Here is a 14026-nt window from a genome sequence, read left to right as displayed (position 1 = left end):
GATTTTTCTCTTCCTTCTGCATCCTAACCCCTTCTCTGCTCCTAAAACGCCTTGAAGCACCCCTTCTGTTACCAGCACTGTGTATTTTACCATCTCCTTGCATCATCCAACTTCTGGGTTGTTTTTCCATGACACATAAAAAACCTGGAAGCATTGAATGCTAATAATGCTGCACACCACTGATACTTAGATATTTAAAATCATTTGCACGCCTAATCCAAACCGAAGTATGCAAATGGTCGAGGCAGTCATCACTTTGGTGAAACCTTTTCCAAGTAAATTACCTGAGAAGAAAGACACAGTGTTTTTATAATTTCATGGAATTAGGCATCAGTCCATCATTGTGCTGTGCTATTCATCATTCATCCAAGGAAGCCTCTTTGAGCCCAAACACCGTGGACCCTGCACCATCTGGAGTCTACAAATGAGATGATCTTATCAGGAGCCTGTGCAGGGCACAGAGGAGCTGCTGCTGAATATGCCAGCGATAATCCGTTTGTGAAATATTAATTGATACTTCGCATTAATTTCTGGTTTAATTAACTTTTTAAAAACACAAAGCAGGGGTGCCTGCCTGGGTGGCTCAGCCGGTTAAGCGTTGGGCTTCGGCACGGGTCATGATCTCACGGTCCGTGGGTTCAAGCCCCGAGTCGGGCTCTGTGCTGACAGCTCGGAGCCTGGAGCCTGTTTCAGATTCTGTGTCTCCCTCTCTCTCTGCCCCTCCCTGGCTCATGCTCTCTCTTTCTCTCTCTCTCAAAAATAAACATTAAAAAAAATTAAAAAAAAAAAAAGTACTCCCAGGGACTCCTCCCTGATGACTGGGGAAAGGACTGATAGTTTAGCCGATGGAAGAATTAATAAGCCAAGCAATGAACTCTACAGAGCTGTCCAGCCTACGACAGGACTCTTTCTCAAGAGTTCATGTCTCTGCCGATTTGGGGGAACTTGAAATGCATTTTGCCATAGAACAAAAATATGAGGGATGGTGCATTCTCTGGGAGGTCTGGGGATTTTAAAATGCAATACTAGGGGCAAAAAAGAAAAAAAAAAAAGCCCAAATCAGAAAGTAGCAGAAATATATTTGCCCTAAAACACCAGACAGTGTCATGGGCGCTGTTTAAACACTTAAGCAATCATTTCCTGACACGTTAAAAAACTACAGCAGGTTCTTTTTAAACAGAAAATAACAGGCACTGTCATAAAACACAGCATTCGTTTTATTCCGTGTGAGGCACTTTATAAGCAAAGCTCATCTGATCTTCACAGTGCTGAAAAAAAAATTTTTTTAAGAAAAAAATGGAGGTTTAAAGACATTCACTGACTTGCCGTTGATTACACAATCAGTAAACAGCAGCGTCAGAGTTCAGCCCCAAACCTGAACTCTTAACTACTATCCTTGAACCAAAGAGGAAAAATGAAAAATACAGTAACTCCATTACAGTGAGTCACATGAAATATCTTAAAGCATTCCGCTCTCCATCTAAATATAAGAATCTTAAAGTGCCAGTTTTTCTTATACATGGATATTTAACTTTTGTAACCCATTTAAGAGCGAGCTTATAATTGCTTTGTACTTTTAATTTTGTCAGCGTTTACTTATTTATTGAGAGAAAGACAGAGCGTGACCTGGGGAGTGGCGGAGAGAGACACAGAATCTGAAGCAGGTTCCAGGCTCCGAGCTGTCAGCACAGAGCCTGACGCAGGGCTCAAACTCACGGACCATGAGATCATGACCTGAGCCAAAGTGGGATGCTTAACCGACTGAGAGCCACCCAGGCGCCCCCTGGAGAGCTACTTCTTAATCGCCTCCTGACCAGACTCCCAAATCCTCCGTTTCTTAAGTCTTCTGAAACTCCCTTCTCCTAAACCACAGTGACTTCTTTAAGCCACCCATAATCGGACCAATTATTTTCCAAATCCATTTTTGCCACTTGATGTCCGGCAAGCAATTGAACACCCCCGCACTCCCCCCATGGTGAATATTAAGCAAATTGTGGGGTATTTCCAACCATATACCCTCGTATTGCCCTGTTTAAAGATATTTTTGTAAGTTTCTGGGTATGACTTTTTAAGGCACACAAGCACAGAGAACTGTCTATCGAATGGTTTGATAAGACCCTGGCTTGTTTTAATAACTGTTCGTGTTTAGCATCAGATACTGTTGGGTAACTGCACAGACCAAAAGACAGTGCCTTTTGTGGAACAGAAAATGCTAGCATGTGTGAGCGATGTTGTATTTCATTCTGAACCCTTTTGTTTAAGCCCGGGCGTGCTCAGCGGGTCTGTCTGAATTCCCTGATAACAGCGGTTACTATGGCTGCGTGTTATTTCATATTTCATTTGTTGAACTGATGCTTGATAAGAGAAATGGCATTGAATCGTCTGCAATTTTGAAATTGTGTTCTATCTAAATAGAAATGTTTTCTCCTTTTTTTTCCTCATGGAGGTCGAATTAGCACTGGGGTTAAAAATCCAAGCCTTATATTTCTAAATGAGGGTGTGCAATCCTGTATGCACTGCGTGGGTGGTTGGGGACTTTGGGACCCTAACTCTGCCACCAGCTGAAAGCCTCCTGCCTCCAAGGACAGGGCATGAAAGACAGATTAACTCCAATAATGAAATGTCAGATCAGATCAGCCTTTTTTCTAAAAAAAAAAAAAAAAAAAAAAAAATGGGTTTCCTCTTTTAGGGTAGCTGATAGACAATGAACAGAGCCCTGACTTTTCTTTATGGCTTTTACGGGTGGGCTCATATTTTATGTTTTATGGATTCTTATCGGACCACAAGATACAAGTGTGTTTCTAAAATGTGTTGATCCAAATAAAGTAAAAAATATCTTTTGAAATGTAATTTCCCCCCGGCGCAGAAATGGGAAGATGCCATCTCTGGAGACGATGGCCGGGAGGCTCCGTGGAAAACAGTGCGTGTGGTTAGGAATCCTGACCCGGGAGTGAAATTGCCTGGCTTGGCTTTGCTGGCTCGACGTGAGACCTTGTGTGTTTCAGTGTCCTCGGCCGTAAAATGCAAAGATCAACAGTGCCTTTTCTCAATGGGTTTTTGTGAGAATTCACTGAATTAATATATAAAAACACTTAGAACAGGGTCTCAAATGGTAGGGAGTATTAGCTCTTTTTATAGGAATCTTTCTCTCTCTCTCTCTCTTTTACTTTGCACCCAGTGGGGTCTAAAAATCCCAGAACTATTATTTTTGAAAGACAAGATAGAAGCCAGTTTCATTTCTCTGTAACGCACAGCGTCTTGGCATTTCCTCGATTTTGTTTGTTCTCAGAAAGCAAATGATTAAGGTAATTAGAACTGAGGAAATTCAGTCATCATGGTAAGGGCTCCAGAGCTCTCCTGTCTGAGAAAGATCTTACTGAGCTATGTAAGGTGGTTTTAAAGATGCACGATTTTAAGATCTCCGAGGTCAAAAACTGCACCTAGGGAGGCCTGGGTGGCTCAGTCGGTTGTGTGTCCGACTCTTGATTTGGGCTCAGGTCATGATCCCGGGGTCATGGGATCGAGCCCCTCATAGGGGCTGCTTCGCATTCTCTCTCTCTTCCTCTGCCCCTCTCCGCCACTTGCTGTCTGTCTGTCTGTCTCTCTCTTTCTAAAATTAAAATTAAAAGAAAAAAAAGAGAAATAAGTCAATGGCTACATTTGGTCTGGTGTTGACTGGGGCTTGTGCTTTTAAGTGTGGCCTTGTGTTTCCATTTGTACTGTCAGACACGTAATTGTGCGATTTAGTCCTTAAAGATAGACATTTTGATACAGTGACCGAGGATGTTTTTAAGATTTGAGACATTTACCAAAAACGAAATCGCTTTTGTTCTTGCTAGAAAGACCAGTTGGTTTCCCATTCTTGGAATCTGGGCCTCTATTGAGAAACCCCAGCCACCTGTAAGGTGCACGTAACGGTAGGCCATGTGTGTGAGCCATCGTGGGCTTTTCTCATCGACGTTAACATGAGGCGCTTACCCGGAATCCCTGTGAGGTCTTTGATGGTGATTGTGTTTTCTCCCAGGTATGGCGGCAGCCAAGCTTCTGCATGACTCTGGCCTGAATGTGGTTGTTCTGGAAGCCCGGGACCGAGTAGGAGGCAGGACTTACACCATCAGGGTAAGTAAGACATTAAGGATGGGATGGAGAAATGTAGGACGGAAGCGGAGTTACTGTGTCTTTTTTTTTTCTTTTCTAGAAGTCTTGAATTTCATTTGACTCTTACTAAAAGAAACATTCTCCACAGCCTCTCAATTTGCTACCTTTCCACATGTGCTTCTGTCTCTTTTCTTACCTCACGATGCCCCATAAATTATTGCACCAATAAGGAGGTGTTTGGAATACATCAGTAAATAAACTAAAGATTCCCGCCTTTGTGAAAGTTATGTTATCTTCGGGGACAGGGGGAGCTAGACAACAAAAGAAAACAAGAAACACCTTCTATGGTGTCCCCGGCTGATAGGTATCTGGTTATGCCTGGACATGTTCAGACATAGGGAGCTTTTGTGGTTACTTCTTCTTCTTCAAAGAAGAAGTAACTTCTTCGTCAATGTCCTTCGTCATTGGAAACGAAGCTGATTTGTAACCATATGGAAAACTTGTTTACGAACATAGGAGAGCAATTTCAAAGGTTCACATTATGGCCAAAATATTCCCTGATGCTATCTTTCAAATGTCTGGATTAACCACAGAAGTGATCATTTCCTTTCTTCGTTTTTCTCTAGCATTAAGTGGCTCAAAATTAGCCTGAAGTACCAAGTAAAGAGAAATGCATCAACGATTCATAGCTTACAAATTCAAGGCACTAGAAAACAAACCATGAGGTGGTATATATTGTGAGTGATGGCATTCAGAAGTCTCCTGCCTATTTAAAATTCAATCCAGGGGCACCTGGGTGGCTCAGTTGGTTAAGCGTCCGACTTCGACTCAGGTCATAATCTCATGGCTCATGAGTTTGAGCCCCATGTTGGGCTCCGTGCTGCCAGCCCAGAGCCTGGAACCTGCTTTGGATTCTTTGTCTCTCTCTCTGTCTCCCTCTCTCTCTCTCTCTCTCTGCCCTTCCCCCACTCACACTCTGTCTCTCTCTCCCTCAAGAATAAATAAACCTTAAAAAAAAAAAGTAAAGTTCAATCCAGTTTATTTTAAATTGCAGAATGGTTTAAGGACAGGTAAGTCACATGAATGAAGTACAGTTGAAAATAGAATCCCATTTTCCATGGATACACCTCAAGGTCTGTGAAATACCCATTTGTTGATTTCAGAGCTCTTTTTTTTTTTTTTTTTTTTTTTTTTTTTTTTTTAAATCTAGGAAGAACATTTCCGCAAATATTTATTTCTGTTTTTTTTTCCCTGGGAAAACAGAACCAAGAGGTTAAATACGTGGACCTCGGAGGATCTTATGTTGGGCCAACTCAGAATCGAATCTTAAGATTAGCCAAGGAGCTGGGATTGGAGACCTACAAAGTGAATGAAGTGGAACATCTCATCCACCATGTAAAGGTAGGCCTGGGCCAGCCTTTGAAAGGTTTGAAGACTTCTCTATGGGTCTTTCCATATATGAATTCCAGATCCTTCACTCAGAGAATCTACTGTAGTCCTCAATGATGTATGTGTACTTTATAAGTGTATTTTAACCATTGTGAAAATGTTTTCGCTGCCACCAAAGGAGAATTAAGATGAGAATTCTAACCTATTTGGGAAGGTTGTTGACAAAGCGGCATTGCCCATTTGGCAAAAAGTTTCACAAAACCAAGAGAGAAAAAAATGCAGTCAATTTATTAAGTGCCTCTATTTAAATATCTGGGTTCTTTCATGTGATACAAAAACCTGAGTACAGTTTTATAAAGGCTGCCCTAGACTTCATGTTGTAAAGAGTATTTGTAGTATGCCTAACGTAATATTTTGAAATATGTCATTGTATTCTACATATCATTAAAGGTTACTCTTCTTTGGAGATTTACATAAAAGTGGCTCAAGTCCCAAATTCCATCTATTGTGGGTAACCTCCACTGATCTCCCCAAAATTTCTGTGAGTTGACTGGGTCTCCCATTCCCATGATCATTTGTGGCTCATGGTTCTTGCTTCCATGATGCCTCTGCTCATTCACATCTTATGGCCTGTGACTCTTTCTCTTCCCTTCGCTTTATGCCAGCCTGTGTTCAGATTCACCTCTTCATCTTGATTTTCTTCAGACCACCCCAAGCATTTGTGTTGGACACACTTGACTGAAGTTTTGAGCTCTGGGGGTGGGAGGTTTAACTGCAGAAACAAACAGCTAAGAATCGAATATTGGACATTCTTACTCTAATAAGCTATTAGACCAGTGAGCCCCTGGGGATTTCTTACCGGCCACACTTCTCTGTGCATCCAAGTCACCCACCATGGTGATGTCTCCAGACTCCTCTCATATCTCCCTGATCCTTGTTTTCCCAGCATCATTGTCTTCGTCCAAAAAGTCACTGTTGTTCTCTGACCAATAGAGTCACCTGTTCTGGGCCCCATCCTGGAGTCCCATAGAAGAACTGTTAGAGGTTTTGAACTTCAGCTTTTCCTCTCTTCCATACTTGCCTTTGTAGGTGGAAGTGAGAATACAGAGACATACTCCTCCGTGGTAGAAATCCTCCCTTTAGAAGACAGAAGAAACTAGCAGCAGGCAGTTTTGATTTATATTCACAATGTTGACACCCTGATATTCTTTGTGAGTGATAATATCAAGAAGGACAAATAACAGACTGTACGTTATGAGTTATTTAATAAAAGGGGAAATAAACATCTACATGCGGGTAAAAGATTTCCTTAATTTTTACATAAATGTTTGGTTGACCTTCAGATTTTGTTTTATAAGCCTTTTCGCCTTGCTTTCCATCTGTGTCTAGCGGAAGAAGGGACACATGAATTAGAAATGAAAATGTAGCATGGTGATAGTGCGATTTGTTGAGCATCAATCCACAAGCTTAGCAAAGATCTTTCATTGGGTTCCTTGCTTTTATTTTTATTTTTTTAAATGTTTTTTTATTTTTGAGACAGAGAGAGAGCATGAGCAGGGGAGGGGCAGAGAGAGAGGGAAACACAGAATCCGAAGCAGGCTCCAGGCTCTGAGCTGTCAGCACAGAGCCCGACGCGGGGCTCGAACTCACAGACTGTGAGATCATGACCCGAGCCAAAGTCGGACGCTCAACCGACTGAGCCACCCAGGCGCCCCGGGTTCCTTGCTTTTAAATGTAGGTCACGCTGACTGATTTCTTTGACTTCCCAGAACACTAGTATCTCTTTTAGGTTTTTTCAGACAAAGGAAACGATGTTACACTGAAATAATTTTTCAGGGCTATGGCCAGACGTGCTGCTTTCTTAGACGATTTCAAATAATCTATGTGCAGCTAAGAAAAAAATACAAATAATTAACCAGTATCCCTGACTTGATACAGGATAAATACATATGCCGACTGTGCTCCTTATGAAATTTCAAATAAATGCCATTGCGTTTTAATTATCACAAAAGTACAAATATAATTAGAAAAGGCGGGTAAAGGAAAACAATTTAAAAACCCTTCCATGATCCTATCTAGAGAAAATCATGCTAAGTATTCTTCGGTTCATAGATTTTCATATTCCTGTATTGCTATTTTCTGACCTCTACTGGAAGAAATGAGAAATATCAGTACACTTAAAAATATTGCATACATATGCATATATGTATATGTATTTGACATACTGACTTACTCTGTAATTTATTCTTACTGCCAGGACAATTGAAACGCTAATGAGTCTACATGAAGGTCTTTTTCAGTGTTGATAGAGGTGCTAATTTGACCACCTGTGGTCATATCCAGTGAGGAGCTGCATTATAATAAATGATAAAGAACTGATACCTAAGAAGTCCTCCCAAAACTAAATATTTGTCCTCCACCATCACCACCTCCATGTCTCTGGTAGCATGTCATTTTTTTTTTTTTTTTTTGCTTAATGTTTACATTTCTTTTTAAGACAGAGAGAGACAGAGCATGAGCAGGGGAGGGACAAAGACAGAGTGGGAGACACAGAATCCGAAACAGGCTCCAGGCTCTGAGCTGTCAGCACAGAGCCCCATGCGGGGCTCGAACTCCTCAACCGCGAGATCATGACCTGAGCTGAAGTCGGATGCTCAATCGACTGAGCCACCCAAGCGCCCCTCATTTTTCTTATTTTTAACCTGTGAAAGCATTTTGGATGGCTACATCCATTTCTGGAATCACTGATAACAACTCTAGTGTTCTATCTCCTACTACATGCCAAAGAATATCGTTCAGAAATTTGTCTCCTCTGTCCTGGTAGGCAGTACTGTAGGCGTTTGGATGTTACTCTCTCTTGCCTATTTCAATAACTACTGTTCCCAAGTGCAAAGTATGGTTCACGCATATATATAGTACATTTATGCCTTGTTTCATCAGCGGACCCATGTGTGTTTCTTAACCCAAAGCCTGAGAGTATTAAGTATGCTACTTACCGTATTGTCAGATCCTGCTCTTCAAATCCGCCTGCTCGAGGAATCTGCTTTTCAGATTTTTTACATGGACGTTAATGGAAAACAGTTTTATGGGCAGCTTTAATACCATTCGGCTAAGGAATTTGACTATGTTGCAACCAGCAGTTTCAAATTGAAACTGGCGAGGGACACCTGAGTGGCTCAGTCAGTTGAGGGTCTGCCTCTTGATTTCGGCTCAGATCATGATCCCAGGATCGTGGGATGAAACCTTGAGTCGGACTTCGAACTAAGCATGGAACCTGCTTAAGATTCTCTCTCTCTCCCTCTCCCCACTCACGCACTCTCTTTCTCAAAAACGAACAATCAGTGAAACAAACAAACATAAAGAAACTGGTGAAATGGAGCTACTCATAAAAGCAGGAGGGTCCAGGGACACCTGGGTGGCTCAGTCGGTTTAGTGTCCAACTCTTGATTCTGGCGCGGGTCATGATCTCATGGTTCATGAGTTAGAGACCCGAATCAGGCTCTGCGCTGGCAGCATGGAGCCTGATTGGGATTCTCTCTCTCTCCCTCTCTCTCTTCCCCTCCCCCACTTGCATTTTCTCTCTCTCTCTCTTTCTTTCTCTGTGTCTTCTCTCAAAATAAATAAATTAACTTTAAAAAAAAAAAAAAGCAGGAGGGTCCAGCATCTCCCAATGGGCTAGCTCTCCAAAGGAAGGGTGTCTTTCTCAAGAAATGATGACTCCCAGTCTCACCAGTTCCCTGGTATCTGTGGAAGAAATAGTCTGCTGATAGATGGGGTATGTTCATGCCATGCCCCATAACCAGCATCCACACGCTCTTGGTTTGCTGTGATATGCAGCCTCTGTCCTGTCTGCCTCCGATCTGTCAGAAATGTTTATTACTACTGAGCGGCATTCGTTTTTAGTACTACAATAGATCTGTCTTATGTGGCTAAAATGTGGTTTTCTAAAGCCTTGCTCGTGAATAAAAGATGTGATCTCAAGCTATGTTGGGATTTAATTATCAGTGGGAAAAGTGATCACTTCAGCTCATGTCTTTATAATTTAGAAGGTGTTTTCCTCACTTCCAAAATCTGTAATGTGGCGGTTAGTGCTTAACAGTACTGACATTTTTAATCTGTTTTGCATGCTAATTTCGTTTGTTAAATATTTTTTAGTGTTTATTTTTGAGAGAGAGAGAGAGAGCACAAGCAGGGGAGGGGCAGAAAGAGAGAGGGAGGCACAGAATGGGAAGCAGGCTCCAGGCTCTGACCTGCCAGCACAGAGCCCAACTCGGGGCTTGAACTCACGAACCGTGAGATCATGACCCGAGCCGAAGTTGGCCGCTTAACCTTAGACTGAGCCACCCAGGCACCCCTGGTCATGCTAATGTCTGCTAGTATAGTTTAGAAGGCAACTGTTTAGATACCTTGAAAGTGACTTGTAAAACTTGTTCCCTTTTGGGAACTATCTCATAATTTAAAAAAAAAAAGACAAAAAATAAAAACTTAAGAAGGATCTTCACAATATTTTGATTTATACCCCTTTCTCTTTCATTGTGTGTGTGTGTTTGTGTGCGTGCATGTGTGGTGGTTCTCATTCATCTTTTTGTTCTCTTGGGCTCTTCTCTTAAAGAAAGTGGAGAAAAGTCTTGTACAACTTAGGCTATCGGCAAATACAGTTTCTCTGTTTCAGAAACTTCTGTAAGTCTGAACTTTGGAACCAGAGTCTAGTCAAACATGAAACTGCTTTAGCCCAACTCCACACTGATAATCCTTTCCAAACCTCAGCCATCTGGAGAAACTGAGGTGGGGGGGAAGATCCTCTGGTCTTAGTCTGCTTCCCAGCAGGCAGAAGCCAAGCTCATTGTTAACGTCCCTTGTGTGTATGTCTGGGGTCAGCCTCAGTGCTCGAGGCCTGCGAATGAGACCCCTCTCAAATATATTGCACCATTTGGCTCAGCACCTGTTTATTGGGAACCCAGAAATCCACTGGAAAATACCACGCGCAAGAAGCACATAAAAGACAGAGAACAGAGACTGGATCTCTATCAACAAGACCTGTTCTGTGAATTTCTCCAAAGAGATCACAGGTGCTGAAATGCCTATCGGTTTTGGGGAACAGCAACGGAAGGAGAGCCCAGGGGCCCCTGGGTGGCTCAGTCGGTTAAGCTTCTGACTCTTGATATTGGCTCAGGTCATGATCTCACCGTCCATGGGATCAAGACCCATGCTGGGCTCTGCACTGACAGCGCGGAGCCTGCTTGGGATTCTCTGTCTTCTCTCTCTGACCCTCCCCCACTCCTCCCTCCCTCCCTCTCTTCTCTCTCTCACTCAAAATAAATAACTCAACTTTAAAAAAAGAATGAGAGGGGCGCCTGGGTGGCTCAGTCGGTTGAGCGTCCGACTTCGGCTCAGGTCATGATCTCACGGTCCGTGAGTTCGAGCCCCGCGTCGGGCTCTGTGCTGACAGCCTGGAGGCTGGAGCCTGCTTCAGATTCTGTGTGTGTGTCTCTCTCTCTCTGCCCCTCACCCACTGATTCTCTCTGTCTCTCTCTCTGTCTCTCTGTCAAAAATAAACATTGAAAAAAAATTTTAATAAATAGAAAGAATGAGAGCCCAAATACTGAGAAATAAAATTTTCAAATTAACATTGTATTTGGCAAACAGAAACTATCCTGTCGTGCAGGACCTCAGCATCTCTCAGAAATCAGCAAATCAGAAGTGTTGGGTCTTCTTCAGGCTCTTAATATTCCCTTCTCCACACCTTTATCTCCAGTCCTATTAATCCAGGGAAGCCTGGATCAAAGTCCAGAGTGCACTCGCTTCTCTTATGATGACAGAAGCCCCCGGGAACAGGTTAGACAAACTCTTGGATTTCACACAGGAACAGCTGCCCATTTCACATGAACTTCACACATGCCACACAGAGCTCACTGGCTCCGAGAGTCTGCCCTAGCCGAGATGGGCTTTGGGAACCTTCTTTTCCCCTCCTACCTATATGCCAAGACATTTCTTTTTTTGCTGGAGACAAATATCTCTTAATCATCGTGGGAGATTTTTTTTTCAATGTGGAGAATAGTCATTTCCTCTTCAGCAAGTGGAACCCATTTGTCTAGTGATCATTCTGAAGCTTATTTTAAGTTGTTCAAGAAACCATAGTGCCCATTTGTGTTATTTAGAAAATATGGTGGGGGCGCCCGGGTGGCTCAGTCAGTTAAGCGTCCGACTTCAGCTCAGGTGAGGATCTTGTGGTTCACGAGTTTGAGCCCCGCATCGGGCACTGTGCTGACAGCTCAGATCCTGGAGCCTGCTTTGGATTTTGTGTCTCCCTCTCTCTCTGCCCCTCCCCTGCTCATACTCTGTCTCTCTCTCATAAATAAATAAAACATTAAAAAAAATTTTTAAATAAAAAAAAGAAAATACAGCGGCTTTTTGGCATGTAATAATTCGCCGAAAATTATGCTTTCAATGGCTGCATTTGGAGCACTATTTTGAGATAGGAGATGAATTTATTCTAGGGCCTCAAGGTTTCCATTTGGAACTGAATTTATGATAAAATCAGTAAACGTATTCTCTACGTACAAACATATACATATGCACATTCGGATAAACTTAAGAGGGGCTAGAGTTGTGGGTAGCACAGAGTTACTTTTAGATCTAACCTGCTGAAGGTGGAGGGCAGAGAATGTATAGAATTCAGTTACAGTGGGGTGCCTGGGTGGCTCAGTCGCTTAAGCATCCAACTTCGGCTCAGGTCATGATTTCACGGTCGGTCTGTGAGTTCAAGCCCCGAGTCGGGCTCTGTGCCGACAGCTCAGAGCCCGGAGCCTGCTTCCGAATCTGTGTCTCCCTCCCTCTCTGCCCCTCCCCCTTTCATGCTCTGTGTCTCTCTGTCTTAAAAACAAATAAAAACATTAAAAAAAATTAAAAAAAATTCAGTTACGGTGGTGAAATTCACTAAAGGAATAGGCCTGCAGCTTAACTCTTGTGCCACATTTTACAGCCCCTGTACCGTGTCATCGTGGGGTGTGGCCAAGTAGTCCAAGGAAGATGCAAGGAAAGGGTCGCATCTTGCCAAAGAACGGTGGCGAATAAGGGCAACCTTGTCACAGGTCAAAGAGCGTTAGCAGCCTGCACGTACCGAGGGAGTGACAGGACGTACAAAATGGCCTAAACGATGTTGGCCTGCCTTGCCACACCCTCAGCAGCAGCCTGCAGAGAGACTTAGATGCAGATTCTGAGTCCGCTGCTCACAGAGCACTTGCCTTTCTCGTGGCCTTTGCTACAACCAGCAAATAATAACAATGGTAACACTACTGGGATATGGACGTCTGGCTCCTACCAAGTAGGTGATTTTACACATGCCATCTAATTGGTGAGTCCCAAATAACCAGAAGTTATTTGGTTGTGAACTCAAAGTTTTGGCCCCATTTCACAGGTAAGAACATAAAGGCTAAAGCGATTAATTGCATATGGCAGAAAGCGATGGGTTCAGAGCATGAACCAAGGTCTTGGGGTGCCAGAAATACACCATAAGGAGTTTGCCGTCCCCTGGATGAGAAGCTTTCCATCGTTTCCTTCTGAGCCCCAGCCCCTGGCTTGCCCGCCTGCCTTCCTTCCAAATGTACACTCTCGCATCTTAGAAAAATCCAATTCAACATTTTCCTTTCCTTAAAAATTTCTGCGGCTGACTACAGTTACTCCACTGGTTCCTTCCCAAGCCCTGTTTCTTCCTCACTTTCCTGATTATACTTTCTCACAAACCCTGTTGGAAAGTAAGATGAATAGCGTTCCATTATTTGTGCTTCAAGATTACACACACACATACATACACACACAGAGCATATTTTGCTTATATTTAACATTCTTGGATCCTTATTTTCATACTTTCACATTAAGAAAGTTTTTAGGTCTGGAGCACCTGGCTTGCTCAGTCGGTTAAGTGTCCGACTTCGGCTCAGGTCATGATCTTGCAGTTCATGAGTTCGAGCCCCACATTGGGCCCTGTGCTGACAGCTCAGAGCCTGGAGCCTGCTTCGGATTCTGTGTCTCCCTCTCTCTCTGCCTTTCCTTTGCTCATGCTCTGTCTCTCTCTCTCTCTATCCTTCAAAAATAAATAAATACTAAAAAAATTTTTTAAAAAGGAGAGTTTTTAGGTCTGCTTTTTCACTCGTAAATATTTCACGAATACTCTCCAATGTCGTTAAAAGTTCTTTGGTAAAAAAAAAGTTCTTTATAGATCCCATTTTATTTTTTTTTTTAATTTTTAAAATGTTTATTTGTTTTTGAGAGAGAGACAGACAGACTGTGAAAGGGGCAGGGGCAGAGAGAGAGGGAGACACAGAATCCGAAGCAGGCTCCAGGCCCCAAGCTGTCAGCACAGAGCCTGACACGGGGCTCAATCTCACAAACCGTGAGATCAAGACCTGAGCTGCAGTTGGACGCTTAACCAACTGAGCCACCCAGGCGCCCCTGTAGATCCCATTTTAAACAGATACATAATATTCTGTTGCAAGAACACTCTGTAATATGGTGGATATTGTGCCAATCAGTTCCAATT

The 14026-nt window shown here is 42.9% G+C and overlaps 1 protein-coding gene across 1 annotated transcript in view; it reads left to right on the top strand.

Annotated features, from left to right (window-relative positions):
* The window catches only part of MAOB (monoamine oxidase B), a 113069-nt gene that overhangs the window by 39352 nt on the left and 59691 nt on the right, over positions 1 to 14026 (top strand). Inside the window, exons 2-3 of the mRNA XM_049643733.1 lie at positions 4025 to 4119; positions 5362 to 5499. Coding sequence (XP_049499690.1) covers positions 4025 to 4119; positions 5362 to 5499 — 233 coding nt within the window. The remainder of the gene's footprint in view (positions 1 to 4024; positions 4120 to 5361; positions 5500 to 14026) is intronic.

This window comes from Panthera uncia, chromosome X (genome assembly GCF_023721935.1).
Source record: "Panthera uncia isolate 11264 chromosome X, Puncia_PCG_1.0, whole genome shotgun sequence".
Classification (NCBI taxonomy): Eukaryota; Metazoa; Chordata; class Mammalia; order Carnivora; family Felidae; genus Panthera; species Panthera uncia.
Note: the sequence above shows the minus strand (reverse complement) of the source record. Positions and strands in the feature narration are given on the sequence as shown.